Source organism: Gymnodraco acuticeps, unplaced genomic scaffold, assembly GCF_902827175.1.
Source record: "Gymnodraco acuticeps unplaced genomic scaffold, fGymAcu1.1, whole genome shotgun sequence".
Classification (NCBI taxonomy): Eukaryota; Metazoa; Chordata; class Actinopteri; order Perciformes; family Bathydraconidae; genus Gymnodraco; species Gymnodraco acuticeps.
Genome location: NW_022991187.1, coordinates 1767051 through 1785242, shown reverse-complemented (window position 1 = coordinate 1785242; position 18192 = coordinate 1767051). Strand labels below are relative to the sequence as shown.

Genomic DNA, 18192 nt, shown 5'->3' with positions numbered 1-18192 from the left:
GTAGTGATCCTTTATGGGGCTTTAGCGCACAGACACACTTTTCGACTCCTCCCCTCTCCCTTCAGTCAGGGTGTGATTAGAGCCAATACAATCTTGGCCAACCTGCAGTGAAAGAGAGTGTGTGTGTATACAGTATGTGCGTGTGTGCGTGTGTGTGTGTGTGTGTGTGTGTGTGTGTGTGTGTGTGTGTGTGTCTGTGCAAGAGAGAGCTAGAGCTAGAGAGAGAGAGAGCACCGGAGAGAGGCGAGAGAGATGAGAGGAGACGAGAGCAAGAGAGAGAGGAGAAGCGCTGAGAGAGAGAGAGAGGAGAGAGCGAGAGAGAGAGAGAGAGGAGAGAGAGGATGAGAGAGAGAGGAGAGAGGAGAGAGAGAGAGAGAGAGCAAAAGGGTAGCCACTCTGGTGCACTCTGGTGGTTCTTCTCCAACGGCGTCACTGTTGCTTGGTCTCCAACAGTCCACACTGTGGCATTGTAGCTCCTGCAAGCTTCAGCGAAAACACAGCAAACTCCGCAAGTCCCAGTGGATTTATCTAAATGGACACGTCCGGATAACTTTACTTCTGAAAGTCTTTTTTGCTTTATGTTAACGCTTCTCGGATTCGTGAAAGTGCTGTCACTACTTGAACTAATATTGTTTTCAGCTTTTGTGGACACTTGTGGATACATCTTTTTTAGAGAAACCTGCTTTGGTTGCCCGCACCAGAAGAACTTGCACTAAAAAAACAATCTTGGTCATCACATCTGGAAACATGGAAAGCCACTACTGCCTTTTGAACACAGCCAAACAGGACTCCCAAGCTGTGAAATGTAAGCAGCAACTGCAAAGTCAAGAATAACTATTATCGAGTGAGCAGATTTATGATGCTTGTAAGGAAAGCAGATTCTTCAGTTTTGTTAACGTGAGAAAAAACAACCTGTAGCTTATTATAATGGATGGCAACTTGAGCACTCTTGCCTCCTATGTGCTCAACAGTACTGATCCGTACCACGATGCGGTGGGCCCCTGGAGCCTCATCGTTCTGGTCATCATCATACTGACCATAGTGGTAGGAAACCTGCTGGTGATCATCGCTGTAGCTCGTACTTCACAGCTACAGACGACCACAAACATTTTCATTATGTCCCTGGCGTGTGCTGACCTCATCATGGGGGTCCTCGTAGTGCCTCTGGGGGGCACTATAGTGGTGACGGGAAACTGGCAGCTCAGTGACACGTTCTGTGAGTTCTGGACCTCTGTGGACGTCCTGTGTGTGACGGCGAGCATCGAGACGCTCTGCATCATAGCAGTGGATCGATATATAGCCATCACGAGGCCTCTCAGGCACAAAGTTCTCCTCAATAAGTGGCGTGCCAGGGTAATAGTTTGCCTAGTGTGGGTAGTGTCCGCTCTAATTTCCTTTGTACCGATTATGAAAGGGTATTGGAGAGATGATGACAAGGAGGCAAAAAGTGCTACAATACCACTACATGCTGTGACTTTGTGACCAACAGGGCCTTTGCTATTATATCTTCTATCGTGTCTTTTTATATTCCACTGCTCATAATGATATTTGTTTATGCAAAAGTTTTTCTAATAGCCACACGGCAGGTTCAGCTCATAGATAAGAATCGCCTGCGTTTCCAGAATGATTGTCTAACAGCGCAGGTTAGCCCCTACATCAACAATATCCTGCCAAACGCGTGTCCAGCCCCAAGCACCTTGCAGAGAAAGAGCGCCAAGCGGCGGCCGTCACGGCTGATGCTCGTCAAAGAGCACAAGGCCCTGAAGACCTTAGGGATCATCATGGGGACCTTCACTGTGTGCTGGCTGCCGTTCTTTGTGGCCAACATCATCAACGCATTTGAAAGAGATATTCCCTCAGAGAAGATCTTCAGACTCTTAAACTGGCTGGGTTACATCAACTCTGGCCTCAATCCTATCATCTACTGCAGGAGTCCGGAGTTTCGCACCGCGTTCAAGAACCTGCTGGGATGTCCGTGGCTGCTGTCCACCCTGCGGCCAAATAGTTTTTATAAAGAGCTGAGGACTCGCTGCTCCTGCTTCCTATGGCAGGCTGAGGCGGGGCACAGCCAGCTCTTTCCAGAAGTCTCCGAAGAGTAAGAGCGATGGCTGTGAGAGTCTGGGCAGCAGTATTGGAAGCAGAAAAAGTGACAAGGCTTCCCCTGGTGCTCTGCGCTCCAATGGAAGCACACAGTTCAGCCGAATTATCAGAACCAGAAACCACATTGTAAGTACCCTTTTTCTTGTCTTATTTGACCTACAGTCACCTATTTTTAAGTATGAGGAATGTTTCAAAAATGTCAATTTTCAACAAACTACATACTTGCTTGGGTAAAATCTCCATAATCATATTTTGGAGAGAATTAAGTGAATCATTTTGACAGCTTATGCACAGACGGACATCATAGACAATGACACATGCAACATCATGATAAATGCAACATTGGCATGCAAATTCAAACTCAGTTTTTTAACATTTTAGATTTAGATTAGATCAGTTATATTAAAGTAATAGGATAATTCAATTAAATATATTTAAACGTATACACAATACTACATTTTGAAATCTCAGTGCGTCTTACTTGAGAGTAACTAATAGACCTTCGATCAAACCTTAATTATTTCAAGGGCAGTGGGGTGATTCAGAGAGTGTGAATGTGGACACTGGGTTTAAACTTTGTCCTTAGTTGCCTTTCTTCTTTCCTTTATTACACTCTGATTTAAGGTGTTAAGTCTTACTTCAGTGGTTTACCATGTGTCATGTGAGCAGATGATTTGCATTGTGAAGCAGAAATGTCAAGACTAACAGAATCAGTGTAATGAAGAATTAAACAATTTCCATTACTTTCTGCTTCCGGACATCATGTTGCAGATTAGCCAAAACATGTCTGATCGTGTGCTTGTTTCAGTTTGATGAGAACTACTGCCAACACAATATTAACAAGCAAATAGGATCAAGGAAAGTGATATGTTATGAATGACTACAACAAAATCTGTATAAAAAAAAGAAAATCAGGAAAATGTTACATTTCCAACAAATTTCAAGAAGAGTTAACATTTACGTGTTCATTAATTATCAATACATTTGTCCTTTTACGAAATGATTATCCATTATTGGCTTGTTAAGGTTGACCACTACTCTATGTATCAACTCATCCCCTTAATGTTCACTGTATTTATCGTTATGTGCAGTATTACCACCGATGCCATAGAGTGCCACAGTGACGCGTCCTAAAACCCGGAAGTAAGTTAGCATTTTTACCACTTCCGGTTCCTTCGCCATAAAGCAATGCAATTTCTCCACAAGATTTTGGAAAATAGCTCGAAATAAGGTCTGTGGTTGACACAAATTGAAGAGACAGATCACGTTTTGTTCTACGACATTAAATACATCAGCAGTGACCCCACTGGTGATTTTTATAGAACTTACGTGTCTGAAAAACGATGGTTGTTAAAATGTGGCTGAATAGGACTACAGAAGTTGTACGTTATTACACCGAACACGTAAACACTCCCGCTAAGTTTGTTTTTCCCCGTGTTCTGCTTGAAAGCAAGTACCTGCCTCCTGCAAACTGTTCAAACAAACGCTTCAACTTGTAACATTTTGAATATGTATTTTTGAATATGGATCTAAAGTTGGCGTGACGTTGAAGCAGCGACCCTGCTGTAGTTTGTTTATAGCATAACGTTAGCATTTTGCTTCTGGCGACTAGATTTATGATTAGAAAATTATAAAAGTAGGATAGACATGTGGAGATTATCCGGCTGAACCAAATGTGACCCGTCTCTTAAATGTGTGTCAACCACAGACCTGATTTCGAGCTATTTTCCAAAATCCTATGGAGAAATTGCTTTTTTGTCGAAGGAACCGGAAGGAGTTTACTTCCGGTTTTAGGACGCGTCACTGCGGCACTCTATTAACTTAGCATCTGAGAAGTGAAAACGGTCCAATCACTGTAGATACAAATCTGGATATTCTTTATACTGTAACCACTTTGCATTTGAGCATAAATCCATATTCTGATATATTGTAATGCAGCGGTTTTCAAAGTGTGAGGCGGAGAAAAAAAAACGTGAGGAAAAAAACGAGAAACAGTGAAATCTAGCTAGTTAACTTCAGCAAACTTTATGCAAGCGGCAACATGGATCGATTTTTTGTGAAGTTACCTGAAGTGAGCGAGGAGACAGCGTGGCAGAAAACGGAGGAAGTATGACCACGATTATTTGAAGCTAGGATTTGGCAGGTCCTGGCAGGGGCGGACTGCCCATCTGTGTGTTCTGGAGAATCACAGAACAGCCGGTCTTCAGTGGGCCGTTGGCGGCCGGCTCGGTTCGCTGAAGGCTGGCACCGCCCTTTATTTTAATTTGAATAATACTTACTTTGATCAAAAGCAAGTACCGGTCAAGGCTGCAGCCAGAGGATGATCTGCGTTTATTCCTGTCTACATTGCATCCCCGCATCATCCGCCTGTGCGCATCAAAGACGCAGACTCATTGTTCCCACTAAAGTAGGGGTGAGTGTAAGGAGGCAAAGTTGACGTTCAGTGTGTTGCCGGGAGCATATAAGGGTTTATCCACGATGTTGAAAGTGTTAAAAAATGTAAAAAAAAAACTTTATAACATAAAGATAAAAAGGTTTTAAAAAATTGTAGTTTAATAATTGGGAGGGGGGGGGCGCGGCTGTTCTTATGTTCTCTGAGGGGAGGCTCACCTTCCCACACTTTGAATACCCCTGATCTAATGCATTCAATTAAATAATTTGCAGTGGAGCAGAACAGGCAGGGCAGGGTTGCTTTCACTTACTGTACGGCGGCTAAATCACTAAATCACTGGTATCTTTTTATTTATAAAGCAATGTTAGGGAAACTTCCGTCTTACATCTGTTCCCTGATCTCACAGCGTATTGTAAATGGCTACTGTCTGAGATCTAAAGCTGTGGTTGTATTACATGTGCCAACTGCTAGGACTGTATTAGGAAATACAGCTTTTAGATGCGCAGCGCCGCTAGCATGGAACAGTCTACAAAAGGAATGGAAGCTAAGCAGTTTGATTCCATTTCATGTTTTTAAAGCTAGGATAGACGCTATACAATCAGAAAATATTGGTGTCTGTAAATGCTACTAGTATACAAACTGTAGTATCATATAATGTCCTTTGTTTTCTGTCATGTTTGTATTAATGTTTGGAACTAATTGAAGCAGGTCACCATTGTAAAAGAGGTCTATGATCTCAATGGGTTTTATCTGTATAAATAAAGGTTTTGAATTGAATTGAATTGAACAGAGACAAAAACATTTCTGAAGAGTTGGGTTGCAGTGGAATAGTCCATTTAGCTTTAACCTTCCTAACAGAGTGAAATGACCCAGAAGTCCCTCATTGGCAGCCATGACAAGTGCTGTTCGAATTCTCTAGATGATAGGAAAGGAGGTTTCAAATTTCCTTTATAACCTCCTTTAGCTTAGGAACCACTGGACCTCCCTTTATGAAAGGAGAGGAGAAAGTGCTGCCCCACAATGCATTGCAGCCGCAGCATTTGCCGTCACACAACATTCGGCCATTCACGGAAAACAACCGATTATGACCGAGAAATTATATCATGAAAGTTACGGTGCTTATTAAGCATTTTAAAACGGTAAGTTGCCAAAGTGCTTTGTTTTGAACGTTCATCAGTATTATAATCAAAAAGAGAAATATGAACGTTAGTTTTTACTGAAATGATCAAATAAAGTCAACATTTCACAGTCTTTACTGAGCTGTGTGGGGTTGTTCAACTTTTAAAAGATGTTTGAATGGTGATATACACAGTGATAGGTGTTAAGGACTAACGTTTATAATAAATACATTTGTATTGATTTTAAGATATTTTAATAGTTCATACAATCATACGTATTGGGATCATTTGTATTAATGTGGACCGGGGGGAGAGGGTGACGAGCATAAGTTTCACTTTCCTTTTTTATTTCAATTCCAACTTTGGTCATGAAGAATATGTTTCTCTGTTGTCCACGTTCATAAAGCATAAAGCAACAGCATCAGAGCACGGTGCAGAGTCTCTAGATGAGTCCCTCGTTCTTATTAAACATCCATGTTGTAGTCCGCTGTATAGAAAACTGTAGTTTCCATAGTTTCCCCACAGCAGCAGACGCACATTTATGACGTTCGCTGGCGCATCATAAACACGTCGGATAGCGAAAGTGCATTCGGATTCTCTAAAGTACCGCGGTCTCTTCTCCTAAGTCCTTTTGAATTCTCCTATCCACTATCCCTTAACCCCGTGACGTTTCACTCAGAGGTCAAGGAATAGGAGATAGGGTTAGACGTGAGGAGCTGATTTTTGGACTATTCGACTGCAACCTTGGCGTCTGATACTGTAGGGTGTCACAATACTACAAAACTAAAAGGGACATTTCATATCTTGAATTATTAATGCAAGTATAAATAATCATCTGATGTATTAACCTGCTCTTGGATACCTTTTATCCATCTATGAATCCATCTGATGTTATGCAGTTATAGTATCATTGGTAGTGTGTTTGGGTTGGTTTCTAGCATTCATCAGGAAGCAATATAATTATTACATGTGTAGTTTCTAGGAAAAAAACACTTCTGTAAATCATTATCTGGTAAGTGTCCAATATTGATAATGTAGATGAGTGTGACGTGGCTGTGTAAAACCACTGAGGGGTGTGACTTTTGAGGACATTTCCAAATGAGTGTGTCTCTATGTCTTTCGGAGGGCCTCAGTGGGCCCGCCCAACACCCCCTGCAGCAGATAAATCGTTATCACTCACACACAAGACTTCCCCTTTAACTCAAGAGGCTGTTTACAAGAATCTCAGCCAATGAGAACGCCTTGTTAACACAGGTTAAGTAGGGTTGGTGCAATATAAGTTGACACAGGGCTTTCCATTGAATACACACTTATACGTAATAATAGTAATTAGGAGCTTTGCTGGAAAGTCTTGACATATACAAGCTTTTTAAAGAGCTGTATCTATTAAGTAAATGCCAGCCTATCTACATGTATGAGTATACATTTGTGGCATTTACATAACATTTAGAATATTGTTTTCATTAGTGGATTTTGTGCTCTTTTATTAACTTTATTAAAAACAAAAATGTAATAACTTATCATAATAACTAAACATTTATTCAGATATGATCTACTTAAGCAATAGCTCACGACAGGCCGTGGTATATGCTCATTATATCACAGCGGACCGAACCACGGCCAAATTTAAATAGTTTTTATTGGTAAATAATAATGTTCAAAATAAAATAGTCCCTCCGTTGCCTTCTGCACAAAACAGAGTGTGAGTGCTGTTCAAATTCTCAACTCATGATTCATTTAAAGTGGCACAGCTCTTAAACTGCAGCCCTCGCCTTCCCATCTGAATTCCCACGAGTTATCCAGTTTTACGACAGCGGGATATCTGAGTTTAAATATTTACCCAGCACTTGATACATATCATCCCTCTCTTCTCTTTAAACGGCATCCTCTTACTGGAATGTTACACACATAATCAATGAGGCTGTAAAACGGGAGATATTTTATATGAAAGTCTTCCTTAAAAGGAGTTTTGTGTGATCTGTAACTTACCCCAAGGGGAAAGCTCAGCGGACTGACCCTGCGCTTTGAACAGGATTACAAACTTAAGTGAGACCAGCCGCTTGAAAATGACTGTGGCGGGGTTGAGGCTCAAACACAGATTGTATCACATGTTTCCAGGTAGAGTCAGGAGTGCTTTAGTGCGTAGTTATTGAGTGACAAAAGGCCCCAGTTATCCCAGTCAACCTTCAAGATTTGTGTATCCAGCAACATAAAGGAGCAATGGAGCAGCACATGTTAAACCCTGCGAGAACATGCAGGTTTGTTTATCTCATTAGCTGAGGGTTGATACAGAGTGAGGCAACACCTAACATGACCAGGGAAAAGTGTCTGCCTGCCATTATCACCAGTGACTTTGTTTTCATAGAAATACATTGAGGCATATCATCGCGGCCCTTATCAACATACACAGCAGCCTGCATCTTCTGTCACGTATGCACCATGTGATATGACAAGTACAATTTTTCACAGAATACCTGCATAACGGCATTTCTGGAAACAAGTGTTTGAAGTCGTGCAGCCTGCATTACTTTTTTTTTACTTTTTATATTTTTCATCTTACTCTGTTTTTGCCATTTTGCTCTAAAGTGCAAAGGCAGCTCCTGCATTACTCCTAATATGTGTATTAGAGTAATTGAAGACAATATTTCTATTTGTATTGGAAAAGCATTGCTGTGCGTTACGAGCAGAGGATGCTTTTTAGCACAGTTTATCCATGATTAAGGACACTCAAATTAAGCTAACAGAGAGTGGAATATTTTATTTTTAAAAATGAAGAGACGGGTTTAAACCAAGAGCGCATATTTCTTTACACAGGAGCCAGGCACGGGAGAGCATGGAGCAATATGAATATTACAACTCGTGCTCAGGAAACACACGTGCCAGCTCTGCTGTGACATCATACTTAGGAACTAACTAGTGAGAGGAAGTAAATTGTCACATTTTATTAAAAAAACAATAATGTGGACGGACATTATGGCTTTTATGGCCATCAAATGCACAACAACATATCTTATATGAAAAGCAGAAAGTGATGGCACAGGGATAAAAAAATCACTGAGGCTGATCCGGTCAGATTTATCTTTAAAGCAACAGCTGATGGGTCACAACAAGCAGTGAAAATACATTTTATAAACCAATAACATTACACAAAGGGAAGAGAGATGGAGGAGGAGGATGTCATTTCCAGTATACACAAAATGATTGTGTTACTATTTCAGAAATATATTATAAGGACAAATATCAAAGGACATTTTGTTGACATCTCAGGTGTAAGTGGAACAAACTGTATCCGCATAGCGGCTAAATACAGTATCTAGATATAATTGTATTACCCACAGCATGCTGAGTCCTCCCAGAGTGCCTTTGCTTTAATAGTGGATACTATATTAGTGCAGTGTGAGATCATATGCAGAACATTTAATAACTTAAGTTATCTGTAATGTGCCATGTACTGTGAGGGCAATGTGTTAAACAGGAATTTGGACTGGTGACAGACGATTGATACAGAGCTGTGATTGACAAGCTTTACACCAGTGCTGGTAGAAATACGTACATGTGTTGCTTAAGTAAAAGTAATAATACTACAGTGTAGAAATACTCTACTACAAGTCAAAGTTCTGGCACATTGTGACTTTAGTAAAAGTACAAAAGTATTAGCATAAAAAATATACCTGAAGTACCAAAACTAAGAGCACTCATTATGCAGAGTAGTCGTTTTCGGATATATTTTACATTACTGAATTATATCACATGAGATCCATTTATTTGAACGCAATTTCATTATGCAGCTGGTAAAGGTGTAGATAACTTTAATGCTTGTTATACTCTCAGGTATCTTACTGCATAGTAGTGTTACATTTGTGTATGATTAACATGAACATGTACCCATTAGCTAATATTGTTAAAGGGACACTTTAATGCTCAAGTGTCTCTACTGAGACATGTCTCCATGCTTTAATGTTCAAAAAGCTCTTTATGTTTCTCATTCTGCCTGTGCTGCAGCACCTCTTTTCACCCTCTGTCTGAAACCAGAGCCCAGTCTGCTCTGATTGGTTAGCTGGCCGGCTCAACAGCTTGACTCCCGCCCCTTCGCCTTTGTACAATGTGTTGGAGAGCTAGCCAATAGAAGCTCGAGTGTTACATAGTGATGTCATTATTTTATGGAAGCAAACAAAGGAGTCCAATAGAGGTGTTTCAGGCAGGGGAGGCAAAGGAACTTTGGGATTTTAGCCTTTACAGAGTATTTATATGTACAAAAACCCACTAAAGGAGGGGAAAAACCCCAAAAAGCATAATAGGACCGCTTGAAATATATCTAGAGATGAATAAGTCAGTATATTTCACTCCAAATTGTCATGCAGTTGAAGTATGATGTGACACAAAAGTGAAGTATCTCAATGAGTGCTCAAATACAATACTTAAATATATGTACTTAGTTTCTTTCTACCACTGCTTTTCAACAAGCTGCTATTGTGTGGCAGGTTAAAGCCCTGTGTGATTTAAAAAGGCCCGAACACCAGGATAATAAGTGAAGCACGTCAGAGCATCCTGATGTTTTGATGTTCTGCATATCATGTATTTATTCTTGCTATGTATATAAATGTCATTTTCTTAAATGTTGTATGTGTGATAATGGTGCCTCTGACCTCACACACCAACTTCCATAATGTACATAAGGTTAGCTTAAAGGGAGATCAGGCCTAAGAGAGCATGAAATAAGGATCAGGAAAAAGCTAAACATGATGGTAGGAATCTGCGAGAAACCTCCAACACTCGCTTACCAGCCGGCTGATATCAGATCACACTGCGGTGCACTTTTTACAGTAAATGGAAGCATCTGGGAACAAGGCAAACACTTATTAAGAACAGTATGACTAACGTTTTAAGGCTTGAACAGATAAAAGAAGCAATAAAACCCTAATTATTTTTGCTGTATCTACAGCAGCTGAACTCAATACTTTGTATAGGAATAATAATGTGCAAAGCAATTTTGTCACTACACACTTTTACACTCTAGTGCCAGTTTGTTACACCTCCTGGAGCTAAACCAAATGCATTGTAATGACAAAATACCTCTTTATCATTTCAGAGGTGGTGCTTCTGAATAACATTGCATAATAGAGCTGTTGCCAGTATTATTCAAATGTAATCAACTTGTATTCAAAAAAAAAATGCAGTACAGTACTATTACGTCTGGGTCTCTGTGTTTCATTAAAGCTCGACTCTGTGTGTGTGTGTGTGTGTGTGTGTGTGTGTGTGTGTGTGTGTGTGTGTGGTGTGTGTGTGTGGTGTGTGTGTGTGTGTGTGTGTGTGTGTGTGTGTGTGTGTGTGTGTGTGTGTGTGTGTGTGTGTGTGTGTGTGTGGAACGAGCCATTTTGTGTGCGCGAGCGAGAGAGAGAGCGCACCGGTACTGGAGATCGTTGTTGTTAGCTTCTGGCGCTAGCGAGCTGCGCTAACGGATATAAGGAGTTTTTTCAACAACAAAGTGGAGGAGAGTCCTCTCCTGTGAGACTGAGAGACTCAGTGAGCTAAAGGACATTCAGTGTTATCAGGACTCTCTCAGTGTTATCTCAGTGGGTCTCAAATGTTTTGGTCACCATTAATGTAAACAATTATTTCCGAGGCACACGTTTATATGATCATTATAGTTATACAAAAATAAGAGAATAAATGAAAAACGGGTATGAAATACTATATGACAGTAAAACAAGAATAAAGTTTAAAAGGGTGGTTTTTAAAATATCCATAAAGAAAAAGCAAATCTGTTAACAGTTCTGTTTCATATGGGTGTTGAGAGAGGTATCCATAGATCTCTTCATTTTGCTCTCAAAGTGCACCAGATCGATGCTTTTAACTTCAATATTTAAAAATAAATCTTCCCGGGGGAGCTTGCCCCCGGACCCCCCTATGTGAGGTCCACACACCACCTGTAAAAATAGCACTTTACCCCTGCTTACACCTATATGCCGTGAGCTGATTATCGAGCCTTCATTGTGACAGTCGCGGGTACACTGTGTGTATGCGTGGGGAGTGTTGCAGTAGAAAATTCCACTGTAGCGCCCGGTACATTAATGGGAAACCCTAAATGTTTGAGCACCCTCTATGAAACGTCAAGCTACCCGACAGCACCCCCAAAATAAATCTCTGGCACCGTCACTGAGCCTGACTATTTGTGTTGGGGGGGCCCGACTTTTTTTTCTTTCTCCAAAGGGGGGGCCTGACAGAAAAAGTTTGAGAACCACTGCTTTAAAGCAACCCAACGGAAGTTTCATGTAAGTTGAGTTCTTTCACTCGTAGCTCGGGCTGCGGGGGCGCTAGAGACGGGAGCACGTTGATGCGACCTTCCTAGCCGGAGATATGGCTGGATTTTACAATAAACTTCCGTTGGGTCGCTTAAAAACAAATATCGCAAATCGAATCGCAATATCTGTCAGAAAAATCGCAATTAGATTATTTCCCAAATCGTGCAGCCCTACCACAGACTACACTGATTATTCTTGACATATTGTACAAAGAGTTATTTTCCATAACACTATAGGGATCTGATGAACACATATTGTTGACTGTATCCTGCGTATGTTTTTTCTTCCTGTATGCAGTCACATTTCTGTGAAGTTCTGGGTAGTTTATGTCTTCCTGTGGAGACATGTAGTGGAGGTGATAGCATCAGAATTCCTGTCTTGCTAGGGAGTTTCACAAAACATAAAAATGATGAGGGTGGCCGAGCAATGGCTTTGTAATTAACAAGTAAATAAAAGGGAATAACATGTGACCTTTCTTATCTGATAGAAACTGGAATGCTGTTCAGGGTATGATAAGATCGAGACAAAGAGTCATACACAGAAAAAACTAATTGTTTATGGGATCACAACTGCACGCTAAGTCGTAAGTTGAGGTAATAATGTGATAACCTTGGCATCAGGTGCTTTTTATCAATGAAGTTAAAAAAATAGTATATAAATAGTATAAAGCATTAAGCGTTTTTGAGCATTAGGGAAAGCGCTATAAAAATCACATGTATTATTATTATTATTATAAAAGTAGTGACATTCTCACTGTTGAATGTTGGCATTGTGGGCATTTTCATTGTGTCTACATACTGTCTATCAATTTAGAGACTAGAATTATCTTCATTTAGTCTGACCGGTAACAAACTGTTTTAATGTTAATCATTTAACATATATACAATAAAACTTGGCAATGCACCTGCTACAACTAAATGTAAAAAGCAATCCTGACTGTGAATGTACATATCAAACAAGAATTTAAAAAGATCTATACCAGGGGTGTCAAACTCAAGGCCCGGGGGCCAAATCCAGCCCGCGACTTCATTTTACGTGGCCCGCAAGAGCTTGCAAAGAATATAATACGTTTATTATATGGTTACATACCACTTTACAGAAGCAGGTTGCCCATAAACTACATGTCCCACAATGCATCTTGTTTTTGACATTTGAGAGAATTGCAATTATTTGCCCTGGACTTCTGCTTTCAGACGTAGTTGGTACGGCATTCCAACTATCTGTTATGCTACGCACAAAATTCTTTATTATTCCGCCGGGTTATTTTGCGCCTCTTCTTCTCCCACATTCCACATCGCAGAAACTCCAAACATCAAAACGTTCAGCTCGGTTGGGAATCGATGGCTATTACTTTTCTCATTCATAACTTTCATAATTCCAGAGATACATCCCATAATTCATCACATTTTTAACATGGAAGTCAATGGAGAAACTCTTCAAACTTGAACAATCTTCATGCAACTTCACCTGCTAACTGCTCCTTCATACTTTCACTCAGAAACCTCATTCCAACTTTAAAATGTTACACATCTTTCTGACATCATTCGTGTAACAACTTTTAAATCTGATTCGTACTTTTAGAGATATTAAACATTGTTCAGACCTTGGTAAAGAGGCCTTCTTCAGATTTTAGAGTGCGTGATGTCACAGCTAGAGTGGAGGACAGATTTAATTTTGCCTTCATATTTTCTTTTAAACCTGCCATTCCCAAAACCCTACATTCCTGAGACATACTTCTTTATGAGAAACGTAGGAAAACATCTCGTAGCTTGAAAAAGTAAAAAATAATTAAGCAAAATAATTAAACAAAATGCCTCTTGAGGGCATGAAGTGACAAAAACGTTCAACATGTCTCCATTAAACCCCATTGTAAGTTCAGCCTCATCTTTCCCCACCACAGCAGCCGCACACCTTTAGTTAATCTGCCAAAAAGGCCACATTATTAACCCGAAGGTACACAAAAAGTACACTTCAGATGTTCCTTGACATGCTTCACGCTTTGAAATTTCACCGATATCTGTTACGGTTCTTCAACAAAACGTTCACATGTAAGAGGTTTATCTCTCATTCAGAACAATGAAAATGCTCTCCTCTCACTGATTACTGCACATCACCATGGAAACCTTTGATCTCTGCACACGTCGTTAGCTCAAATATAAACACCGGTGTCATGGAACACGATGATGTCATAACTCCAACTGACATGCTCAGAGCACCAGACTTCAGATAATGGTTAACGGTCCAGCCCTCAACAGCTCATCATATGCCGTTTCCATGGAAATGCATCCCTCGCCATAAAAGACGATGTCGCTATACATCCTATGAAAATGTTCAAAAAGTGCTCAAACTTCACATGTGTGCTAACAGTCCAGCCGTGAAGACATCTACGGGACATTTTTTAGATTCCTTCAAATGTCGTTGCCATGGCAACACAATGCTCACCATGAAACACGGTTTTCTCATAACTTAAGTGAAAATGCTAAAAACGGCCCAAAACTTCACAGGTTTGGCAACGATGCAGCCATCAGCGCATCTAAGCGTATTATGGGTTGTCATCAAATAGCGTTGGCATGGCGACAGATCATTCGCCATCAAGTTAGTTCAAAAGTTTGCAGTTCAAATATTCTGCTGCTTTTCTAAGCCTTTTTACTTTCTTTTCTTCTCTTATCACACATTCAAGCCCCCAGTGTTCATGTATCATTTCAATCTAAATTATTCACTTTATTCTTACACATTACATTTCAGCATAGCAGTTTAGCGTCAGCTTTTTAGCATAAAGCATTCCCACTAGCAATTTCTTCAGGAATTGCATTCTCTAGTTACTAACTATCCGATAATAATCCAATTCAGAGGCAATAATGTAATATAATACATTATTTTGTATATATATTATATATTTATATATTTATATAGTTACAACCGGCCCTTTGAGTGCAACCATAATGCTAATGTGGCCCGCGATGAAATTGAGTTTGAGCACCCTGATCTATTTCTTAATAACGAAGTCAGAATACGATTTTTACTTAACCCGATATATTCCTGCACTTTAACTTTATCTGCATATTGAAATATGAATGCTTGTTGTTTGTACGTTGTTGTAAGTCTTTTGTATTTTTGTTGGCACCTTAAAAAAAGGAGTAGCTCTACTCATCTCATAAGGCGCTTTCACACCAAGTATTTTGCCGTACTTAGTTCATGAGATATGCCAATGCCAGCAAATAAAATGGCGGCTTCACTAAACTTTTTGGGAGTTTTACGGGGCGTGGTTTGCAATCCGCCCAGCCAATCAGAAATGGGAAACTTTTTCTCACACGAAAGTACCTGCTCTCTAGCAGGGACTGAAAGGGGGGTGGAAAGATTCTCATGAACTAAGTTCTAGTTCCGGATTTTTTTGGTGTGAACGCACATTTTCGGAACTATATCGGAACTATACTGGGAAAAGTACTTCGGTGGGAAAGCGCCTAATGTACCTATATAATGACAATAAAGGATTCTATTCTATTCTAGATTTTGCATTTCTGAGTTGAATCAGATAATTAAGACATGACAACATATGTGTTGATTTATAGTGGAGTTGAAATGTGTCTGTAAATATGTGGTATTCACCTGTCTTCTGTCCATCTATTTTCAGCTTCACATTGCAGGAGAAGGATTGATGAACTGTCTAATGTCAAGCTACTGAAGCAAACTGCAGTTGGTTACTGTGCGTCCCTGCTAAGGCCGGAAGAGCTGAGGAAACGTCCAACCACCGGCACTGATAACCCCGAAGAGACGACGGGATTGACTGTAGAGAAAAAAGCGGATTTGGTCAGGAGGGGACATGTCTCTGAAGACAGGAAATGGACTGCTGTAGCTCGAATCACAGACAATAAGTGACACCAAGGTATCCTGAATGAGACGATGATGTTTTAAACGCATTCCAGATAACCTTTGGACAGTGTATGTGACTTGTGGTGTCAAAAGTACGAGCTAATTTTGTACAGTATATTATCTGGTAAGTTATCTATTTATGATACACTGAATACAACATTTTCTAACTTAATACAAAGTGGTGGTTCTGCTATGGTCGTCACTGTCAGTGTAATATAAGCTAAACTAAAGGGCTTTGCATTTAAATGTTAAATTCTGATGTATGTCTTCAGTCTTAATCTTTCTGTTTCAAGCGTTAAAGTCACACAATACTATCCTTTTTAAATCCAGTAGGGTTATGGATTTGTTTTCAATTCTGATTGACTGGCAGGTAATATGTTATCGGCACAACCTTAACATAAGTTCTTTAAACATTAACAGTCATAAATATTTTTCTAAAAAAGGTACAGTTACAAATTGCAGGTTCAGATAAGAAAACACATCTGCTACATGCTATGTTATCAGTCACACCCTACCTTGGCTCAATAACACACTCTGAAATGTCCAAATATAGAGAAATAATGGACAATGGAGGAAAAATCATTATTTTTGTTATATCCGGACACCTTGTTGTGTGTTATTACGCACATCATCTGTTGCATTGAAACTGTGTAATATTGTTCATGTATGCTCTGTATGCAAATTCACTGCCACAAAAAATGAGTGCAATATGTTGACATTTTAAAACTACTGAGTTGATAGCATTAAAATATTTTACTTTGAAACCGATTTATCTCGATTCATATATGTTGCAAATCGCCTCTTGGAAATGTAATGTCATTTCATTTTTAATAGGAAGTTCCAGTGTCCAATATTAAATACAAACAGCATTATTCGAGTACGCACAGTAGAAAAATAGATTGGCCTCTTCCTAATATGGCTCTATTATGTTTGACTGGTATGGCAATTGCGATATGTTTGTGATATAAGAGAGAAGAGTCATTTTTAAAACAGTATTCACATTATTATTGAAAAATATTATAAAATGATCTCGGTGTGATTTTCTTCTGAATACAGGTGGGCCAGGACTTCTCTGCAGCACCACAATACCTTTACAATATCTTCACATATTTTGGACATTGTATTTGTCCATATTACAGTTTCAATAACATTTGGATTAAATGTGGAGCCATACTTCCTTTCCCCCTTTGACCACACACATCTTCAAACTTAGCTTTTATTCTGAACCTAACTATACAAAGGTCTGTGTTCCCCCTCATTGAACCATCTGGACCTTTGTTATCCTCTGTAAAGTGTCCTGACTACATCCAGCTATTTTGTGATGCTATTGCAGTTACACATTTTGACAGACATACAGATAATATAAAGACATAGCCGGCCACATAATGGCTTTTCAGTTATTTTCCAAATTTTGCTGAGATGACACACCGACTCACAGGAAAAAACAGCCAGTCCTACTATTAACTAATCCAGCCTGAATAAGGTAAAAAAAACAGTTTACAATTGTGTTGACCTTATTCATTCGATTAGTCATTCTGTCAGTCACAATGGCCCAAATCCCAAAAGTTAACTATAAACTTGAAACAAAATCCCATTTGGCTCTGCTATTGTTTGAGCAGACATCATGTTATGTTATAAAAGGAATTTACTAAATGTTGAATCTTTGCCATGTAGGCACTGTGACCACTGAAATATCGAGAGAACAATTATCCTACTGAGGTTTTGATCAGCTGATTCCCGTTACAAAATGTTCCATTAGCAGAGTTAGATTGATATCAGATTCAAACTTTCACAAAGAGAAAGAGAAGCTTGTACTAAATTAGAACTAGAGTATTTGATAAGATTTAAATACAGCACTAATTCAATCAAACAATACTGAATACTTAACTCAGAAGAAATTGGCCATGTTGGTTGATTTGATAAGAAATCACCAGAGAGACATTGGGGTGATGGTTAGGAATCTCCGACAAACTATGTTCAACCTATTAGGACAATAATACAGATATGTTAAATATTTCACATAAACATATGAAGGTATGGAGCTTTTTAAAAAAAAAAAAATCCAATGTGATCCAAAGAAAAGCTGTGTATTAGTCATTCTGAATTGAAACTAACATTTGGTGTGTTGCTTTACTGGAATCATTCTCAAAAGCCGTGTTTAAAAAATATGTATTATTAAGATAACTATAATTAGTAGTATTATTATAATATATAAAGGTTGTTTTTCTTTTTTCCTTTCTTTTTTTCCCCAATAGTTTTTACTTATCCTGCACCACCTTTTTTCACTTCATTTGCCCATTTGTGTAACTGTTTGTCATCTTAGCTTCAGTCAGTTCTTCTGTCTGTTCATCCGTGTGTTTAAATACATGTCTATGTATCGGATTTTGGGAGGGTGCAGACGATGGGTTAC

At 39.4% G+C, this 18192-nt stretch overlaps 1 protein-coding gene across 1 annotated transcript; it reads left to right on the top strand.

Moving 5' to 3' along the window:
• Positions 1-367: 367 nt before the first annotated feature.
• On the top strand, positions 368-16550 carry adrb3a (adrenoceptor beta 3a). Its single transcript, XM_034238457.1, is given in 3 exon segments — positions 368-1443; positions 1446-2226; positions 15544-16550. Coding segments are annotated over 2 exon segments (1170 nt in total). The 5' UTR covers positions 368-927; the 3' UTR covers positions 2100-2226; positions 15544-16550.
• Positions 16551-18192: the final 1642 nt, after the last annotated feature.